This window comes from Helobdella robusta (assembly GCF_000326865.2).
Source record: "Helobdella robusta unplaced genomic scaffold HELROscaffold_7, whole genome shotgun sequence".
Classification (NCBI taxonomy): domain Eukaryota; kingdom Metazoa; phylum Annelida; class Clitellata; order Rhynchobdellida; family Glossiphoniidae; genus Helobdella; species Helobdella robusta.
The window spans coordinates 800,558-809,204 of NW_008705398.1; the positions used below are offsets into that span (position 1 = coordinate 800,558).

Here is an 8,647-nt window from a genome sequence, read left to right on the forward strand (position 1 = left end):
ACAACAACGTCATCCTTACCTTTCTCTGTTGTTCGAAATATTTTTCTTTCTCCTGTTTCTCTTTTGAAAATTGTTCCTCGAGTTCTTTCAGTCTGCAAAAAAAAGATGAAAATTTTCCATTTATATAGCGCTTGATGTTTAGTTTCGAGAACTTTTCAGGATTGAACTTTCCAAATATGCAAATCTGTGGCTTTGTTTGTATGCCTGCGTGTGTGTCTGAAAATATATCTATGCAATTATTATTAATGAAAATCACAGCATGCTCTTTGTTAGTTAGCTTCAGGTTTAGTTTTTCGATTCTCGTCATCATCACGAGTCGTCATCATCATCATCATCGTCATCATACTTAGCCTCCATCTCTTTCTTAAGATCGATTCCTTGTTTTTCTAGCAGCTCCGACTGTGCGAACGTCCAATCAGCTGACTCTGGACAGAATAATCATAATAATAATAATATAAATAATAATAATAATTATAATAATAATATTAATAATAATAATAATAGTGACCCTGCTTCATGATCTCCTCTATGCTGTTGGTCATCTTCCTGTCCGCCATTTCTCTGGCTGTTTATTATTATTGTTATGTTATTATAACTATAATTATTTTTATTCTTATTTTTATTCGTTATTATAATTAGTATTATTATTATTATTGTTATTATACCTTGTATGGGATTATTGAAACGAAACACGTGACTCTTGCCGAAAATAATCCTTGACCCCGTGACGAGTTCAACACGGGTCGTGACCTCCTTACCATTGACGTAACAGAGTGCCAGCTCACAAGGGGTCAAGGTCACTTTACCTGATTGGTTGATTGGTTGGTTGATTGGTTGGAGAAACTGATTGTTTGATTGAGAGGGCAACAATTAACAACAATAAATTTAAGTTAATTAAACCAAATTAAACAAAAAATAAAACCATTCACCTTGTGCATTGTTGAAGACGCAATGTTCATCTAGAATGAGCGAGCCATTCAGTTGGATATCCTGGACCACCCCCGACTCACAATGGGCCCGCCCAACTCGGGTTATACCATCTTTTATGTAGTACAGCAAGCATTCGGACATGAGCGAATCTTCGTTCAAGTTAACTAAGTGCGGGGTCTAAGAAAATTATGATGAAAAAAATTATTTTTAAATAATTAGTTGTTATTATTTTATTAGATATTTAATATGACTAAATAAATATCAAAAAATAATTATTAAATAATTAAAAAATCAATTTTTTGAAATTTATAAATATAAAATTCTGGCCATTTTAGGTGAGAACACTCCGACCAATGAGCTGTCGTCCTTCAGAGCCACGCCCATCTCTGCTAGCACCGCCTCTCTGAATAAATTAACATAATTAATCTAACTAATCAATCAATCAATCAACCAATCCAGTCATGTCGTCATTTCATTTATTCATTTACACGTTCGCTAATTTGTTCGTTTATTAACGCTCCTAAAAAATTTCATTCATTCATTCATCCATCCATCCATTCATTCATTTATTTATTCATTCATTCATTCATTCATTCATTCATTCATTCATTCATTCATTCATTCATTCAATCAATCAATCAACCAGCTAACTAATCAATTCTCAACCTTTCAATCCTCACTCTTTCAGTTCTCTTCAGTTTATCCTCCCATGTTTCATTTAATTCTTTTACTAATTTTTCCGCAGCCTTCAATCTCTCTATCATCTCTGAGTTCGTTTTATCTGGTTCCATCTCTATGTCGTCTGAGGGTGATGATGATGATGATTGTGATGATGATGGTGATGATTGTGATGGCGATTGTGATGATGATGATTGTGATGATGATTATTGTGATAGTGATTATTGTGATGATGAGAATTGTGATGGTGGTGATGATGGTGACGATGATGATGACGATGGTGACGATGATGAAACCTGACGACATGGTCATTTTCATGCTTCTATACATTGCGCCATCTATGAACATGATGAATTTAACATCATCCTCATCATCATCATCCTCTTCATCATCATCATCATCATCATCATCATTATCATTTACATTATGATTTGGATGGCAGTGAAAGAAAGTGGTGTAATGTTGGAGTGCCTGCCTTCTGTGCTGCCGTGCCTGAGTTCGATTGCAAATAATTCCCAGACCAAACGCGTATTACAGAAGACGCATTAATATTATTAGTATTATTATTATTATTGTTATTATTACTATCATTAGTCATCGTCATAATCATCGTCATAATCATCACCAAAGCGTGACGTCATCCCCAAATCTCTCTCCCCTCACCATTCCCACTCACCGTCTCCATTTCCAATAACGATCCCCTCCAATCTCAATATCTCTCTCAACTTCTCGACCTCCTCCTTCAGCTCTCTGATCAGTTTGGCGTTCGGGTCTTCATTCACCACTGCCTTGCACATTATCTGCTTGGCCCTGTCCGCATATCTGAACCAATGAGTAAGTGAATGAATGAATGAATGAATGAATGAATGATTGAGTGAATGAATGAATGAGTGATTGAGTGATTGTGTGAGTGAGTGAGTGAGTGAATGAGTGAGTGAAGGAGTGAAGGAGTGAAGTAGTGAAGGAGTGAGTAAAGGAGTGAGTGTGTGAGTGAATTAATTAATTAATTAATGGATAAATAAATAAGTCAATAATCAAACTTGTTAAAAAAGGAATAAATTAACGAAAAGATAAATTAATAGTGGTTGAAAATAAGAGAGAGAATAAATAAACGAATGAATGATTGATTGAAAGGATGAACGAACGAACGAACGAACGAATAAATGGATGAATGAACGAACGAACGAACGAACGAATGAATGAATGAACGAATGAATGAACGAATGAATGACAAAATTATAACCTCAGTGTGCTAAGCGTTTCATCGTAGTTGATGTCTGCCGGGCTTATAGCTGCTATCATTGCCGTCTTCGAGTTACCGCCTTTTAATTATAAATAATAATTAATTACTTTTATTATTATTATTATAATAATTATTATTATTATTAATAGTAGTAATAGTAGTAGCAGTAGTAGTAGTAGTAGTCTTGTGTTAGTAGTAGCAGTAGTAGTAGTAGTAGTAGTAGTAGTAGTAGTAGTAGTAGTAGTAGTAGTAGTAGTAGTAGTAGTAGTAGTAGTAGTAATAGTAGTAGTATTAGTTGTAGTAGTAGAACTAGTATTGTATTAGTAGTAGTAGTAGTAGTATTGCAGTAGTAGTAGTAGAAGTATCATTATCATTATTATTATTATCATCAGTATCATTATTATTATTATCATCAGTATCATTATTATTATTATCATCAGTATCATTATTATTACTATTATTATTATTATTATTATTGACCTAGATTCTCCCTCAGTAACCAGGTCAGTACGGAGTCCCTGTATGGTATGAAATCGGATTTCTTTTTCTTTTTATTCTGCTAAAATGTATTATTATTATTATTGTTGTTGTTTATTATTATTATTATTGTTTATTATTATTATTAGCAGTAGTAGTAATAGTAGTAGTAGTAACAGCAAGAGTAGTAGTAATGACGATAATGATAAACACACTTACCTTTATATTATCTGCGCTCTGGAGAGAAAAGGTAATAAAAAATTTAAAAAATTATCAAATAATTATTTCTATTGTTATTATTATTATTATCAATCATCATCATCACCAACATCATTCTTATCACCCTTTTCACCGCCACAACCATCACCATGTTTTTTGCAGATATGGTGAGAGAGTTTGGTGGCAGTGATTATCCAGCTAAGCCATTTGACGAACGGCAATCCAACGCCTTTGCAAAAATCAGGTCACAGGGCAGTTCCATTCAACAGAAACTGCCCTACTACCTGTCCTATCAAGTTTGTCTGTTGCTACAGACTCCCAAAGCATCTCATTCCTACCCTTTCTCGACATGTCAGCGAAATTTGATTGTGTCAGCCTTGAAGTTCTTTTAATAAAGTTACACCAGATCGTACCCCTCGAATCGCTTCATTTCAAAGTTCACTATCTGATATTTCAATAACTACATCGGCGGTATCTCAAGGCTCAGTTGTGTCTAGAGTGTTATCTATCTCAGAAGAATGTATCTATTCAGGCAATCACTAGATAGGTCAACATTAGAAAGGCTGGCCCATGCTTTCTCATTACATCTCGTTTAGATTGTTGCAGTAGTTTGTTTTATAAACTATCAGTCACGTCAATCACAATCCTTTACATCAGTAAAAAACTGAGCTATGAAATTTGTTACTGGCGGCCTAAGATTTGATCATGTGACACCGACCTTGAACGAGTTTCACTGGCTGGCGTTGTTAAATAAAAGGATAGTCTCCAAAATTGCAGTTCTTACGTTCAAATCATTGAGTGGCATTTTGCCAGAGTATATGACAATTAAATTAGTGAACAATTGAAAAGATTTTTATTTTTTGTTAAACTGTGAAAACTGTTACTTCTTTAATTTTTCTTTTTCATATCTAGTCACGTAAGTATTGTGAAACTCTTTTCATTAGCGCTAACAAATTGCTCTTAATAAATATAATAATAATAATAATCCATATCCTAACCAGTTCGGCCAACGCCGAGATAACTTTTCCAAGAGTAGTCAGGGACTTATTTATGTTGGCCCCCTCCTTCAATCTCGTTCCTTTGGCCCCCGTCGAGTCGGCCCTTTCACTCCCCGCTAGGTCCACCAAACTTATCTTGCTTACCTGTCGATGGGTTGGGTTGGGTTTTTTTTAGGTTTTTATTTATTCCGTATATTTACATGCATGCGTTCATTCATTCATTCATTCATTCATTCATTCGAACTTTTTCTCCGAGTATATTTGAGTCGTGGTCGTAGCGCTTTTGTGTGAGAACGATCGTGAAGACGGCGTGAGACCTGCTGCTGGTCTCGTTCATGTTCGTCGCCGCAACCGTTCTGTTGTTGCGGTTCAAAAATTGTTTGTCATTCATTCATTCATTCATTTTTTCATCCATTTGTTCATTCCTTCATTTATATATTTATTTATTTTTATATATATTTATTTATTTTTTTATTTATACAGTTCGTTTTTGGTTTGCTGCGTTCACTCAATCATTTGCTCGTTCATACGTTTGTTTATTCATTTGTTCAGGCGTTCGTTCGTTCATTCGTTCATTCATTCATTTTTTTCTTTCTTTCATTCATTTATTCATTCATTCATCTAACTTTCCCAGAAAAAAAAATGTTAACCCACCAGCATCAATCTTACTTGAACAACAACAACAGTACAAAAAAACAACAACAAAATATGAACCCTTTAATAAACACATGAAAATACCATTTCAAAAAGAACAACACCAATCTAACATCAACATCCATAATAACATCCATCAAATTTCACTAGCAAAAAATAAAGAATCATCCAAAACTCAAATTAACATCGATCTAACCTCGCTTTATTCCCTTCGTCAATGAGACTGTTAATATCGAAAAATGAAGTGACGACGAGTTTAGATAGATCTTCAACGTACGGTCCCAAAAGGGGGTGTTCACGCACCCGCAGATTGCCCTTGTTTTTGGGGTTAAGTAGGTCACGAACGTGTTCGCAGTAGATTTCCATGTAACTGACCTAATTAATTTTTTGGGGTCATGATGATGGTGATGGTATTGATAATTAATATGACAGAGGATGATGATTGGACGATGATGGCCATTATAATTTCTACGTTAACAACGCAATACTACTACTGCTGCTGCTGCTGCTGCTACTACTACTACTGCTGCTACTGCTACTACAACTGCTGCTGCTGCTACTACTACTGCTACTACTACTGCTGCTGCTACTACTACTACTACTGCTACTATTAAGAATAATAATTAAAATAATTATAATATGATTCGCTTCAACCTCAACATTATAAGCAATATCCATTGACTCCTTGTTCTTTATCCTGTTGAATAAGTCTTCGCAGAGCTGGCAAGGATGATGATGAAGAGGATAATGATAAAATGGCGATGATGATGATGATGATGAAATGGCGATGATGATGAGAATACCTACAAAATACACAACAAAAATCAACAAAATATTTATTTAGGTCATAATGTTTATATATTTTAGGTATATGGAGATATATTTTTTGGTAAAATTTGAAAAAGTATCCACCTGAGGTATGATTCCGGATTGGCCCGGATCGCATCGTCCCATCATGGTGTAACTTTTTCCCGCTCCCGTCTGTCCGTACGCGAAAATGCAGACGTTGTATCCGTCCATGGCATGTTCTAACATCTCGACGCCTATGTCTTCGTAAACCTGCTTCTGGTCGGCGAAACTTTCATCTTCGGGCTTTTGGTTTTGATTGGTTGGTTGGTTGGTTGGTTGTTTGGATGGTTAGCTGGTTGGTTGGTTGATTGGTTGGATGGTAGGTTGGTTGGTTGGATGATTGGTTGGTTGGTTGTTTGGATGGTTAGCTGGTTGGTTGGTTGATTGGTTGGTTGGATGGTTGGTAGGTTGGTTGGCTAACAATGAACAAATAAAATTTTAGACGTACCGATAGTGACCAATAGGAATGGTCATAGCTGAAAGTATGCATTCTACCAAAGTCATGTCCGGGTCTTGGATCTATAATTGCTGTTAATGATGATAATGATGACGATGATGACGACGATGGTGATGATGGTGGTGGTAGTGGTGGTGGTAATGATGGTGATGATTATGGTCGGTAAAATGATGATATGATTGTGATGCGGAAGAGTTTAACGGTGAATAAAATAATCACTATAGCGAGATTTTTGATAAACAACATCACAATCATCATCGTCTTCGTCATCATCACCATCATCGTCTTCGTCATCATCACCATCATCGTCTTCTTCATCATCGTCTTCATCATCATCATCATCGTCTTGATCATCATCATCATGACAAACTTGTGGAATTCCCACTCATCTCTATTATGGACACTGCCTCTCTGGCCAGTTCCCTGTTATTGAAAGGTCGAACCCTGACGGCCACCTTAACTGACGACATCCTGACCTAGTTGTTTGACTATTTTTACTGAATATCTAGGTCAGGTTGTTTTACCCTTTTATTGAGTCTCTAAGTCAGGTTATACTCTCAAATTCGCCGGTTGAATTTTTTTAATTTTAGGCAAATGTTAGTGGTTCACGCTTTTCAAGAGGTGGATTCCGTAAAATGTCTTGTGTATGTATACTTTTAGAAATTACATTTAAATAGGTCAAAGTTCAATTAATTATGAAGGTCAAATTTATGCATTTCGGTCGGTCAGTTATATGTCTATGAATACATGTCAAATCTATTTATCTTATATGTGTGTGGAATGGATTTAAGGTTGATTTCCAGGTTTTAAAAAAATGGCTCGATCAGTTTTGTATGTGTGGGTCAGATCTGTTTATGTAGGTCAGATCTGTTTATGTAGGTCAACTTCGTTTATATAGGTCAACTTTGTGTGCGCCAGATTTCTTTGTGATAGATCAAATATGTTGATTGGATGGTTTGGTTGTTCTTGCTTAAACGCATCAACACTGATGACTTGAAGAATCGTTTCGACTTGTTTCGTTTTGTTTCGTTTCGTTTTGTTCCTTTCCAAGTGATATAACCTATCTGTAAAGAAAATAACGATACTTTTGTCAATTTTTTTTACATAATTTTTTCAACAAAATTAGACAAACAACAATTATAAAAATAAACGCTTTTAAGAAAATAAATTCGCAATTGTTTTAAACTCATTAAAAAATATAAAAAAACACTTTTTTTAATCTAATAGAGATATCGATAAAGATAATTATTAAGGTAGGTATTTGTAGATACATACGTACGTAAGTAAGTGCCAATGTATGTTTGTAATACAGGGAAAATATTGACTGAAAAAGTTATCAAAAACAAAATCGATCACTTTTTTTAGGCATTTTTGAAAAATTTTCACTGATTTTAAAATTGGAATCACAAAAAAATTTGGCACTCAATAAAATTTTCAACATCCACCTCATCGCGAATAATTCGATTAACACACAAACAATAGTAATCTTACTCTTCTTCTTGCTCTTGACTTTTCTTCAGCTTTTGATACTGTTGACCATACTATTCTCTTGAGACTGCTGCATCTTTCTTTTAATATTACTTATTCTTGTCTATCTTGGTTTTCTTCTTATCTCTGTAATCGTTTTTCTTCTGTTGTTCTCAATAATTCTACTTCTAACTCCTCTACTCTTACTTTCGGGGTACCTCAGGGTTCTATCCTTGGCCCTCTTCTATTTATACTCTATACTTCTGAACTACCTCGTATTATTAATAACTTTTCTTTCTCTAGTCAACTATATGCTGATGATTCTTATATTTATACTTCTTTTCCTCCATCTAATCTCAATAATGTTCTTCATAATTTATCTCTATGTCTTTCTTCGATTATCGCTTGGTCTGATTCTATGTGTCTTAAACTTAATCCTTCTAAGTTTGAATTAATTTGTTTTAATAAATCTAAACACTCAATTACTATTCCTCCTATTATCTTACCTGATTCTAAAACTCTTGATGTCTCTCATAAGTTTCGTAGTCTAGGTTTTATCTTTGATTCTACTATGTCTCTCTCTTCTCAGATTAATAGTGTTGCTAGAAGCTCTTACTTTCATCTACGTAGAATAAAAAAACTTTTGCCTTTTCTTGATGATCCTACTCTTCTCCT

General features: G+C 34.6%; 1 protein-coding gene across 1 annotated transcript; it reads right to left on the reverse strand.

The window, feature by feature from the left end:
* Window positions 1–309: 309 nt before the first annotated feature.
* On the reverse strand, window positions 310–6,975 carry HELRODRAFT_69372 (hypothetical protein; the record flags this gene model as incomplete). The annotated part of the gene is made up of 17 exons (XM_009030568.1): window positions 310–419; window positions 509–559; window positions 666–806; window positions 930–1,107; window positions 1,276–1,333; window positions 1,597–1,721; window positions 1,873–1,974; window positions 2,304–2,430; window positions 2,852–2,930; window positions 3,332–3,407; window positions 4,546–4,689; window positions 4,790–4,901; window positions 5,396–5,574; window positions 5,854–5,919; window positions 6,112–6,291; window positions 6,497–6,576; window positions 6,876–6,975. 17 exons carry the CDS (start codon window positions 6,973–6,975, stop codon window positions 310–312), a joined length of 1,908 nt encoding a protein of 635 aa, XP_009028816.1.
* Window positions 6,976–8,647: the final 1,672 nt, after the last annotated feature.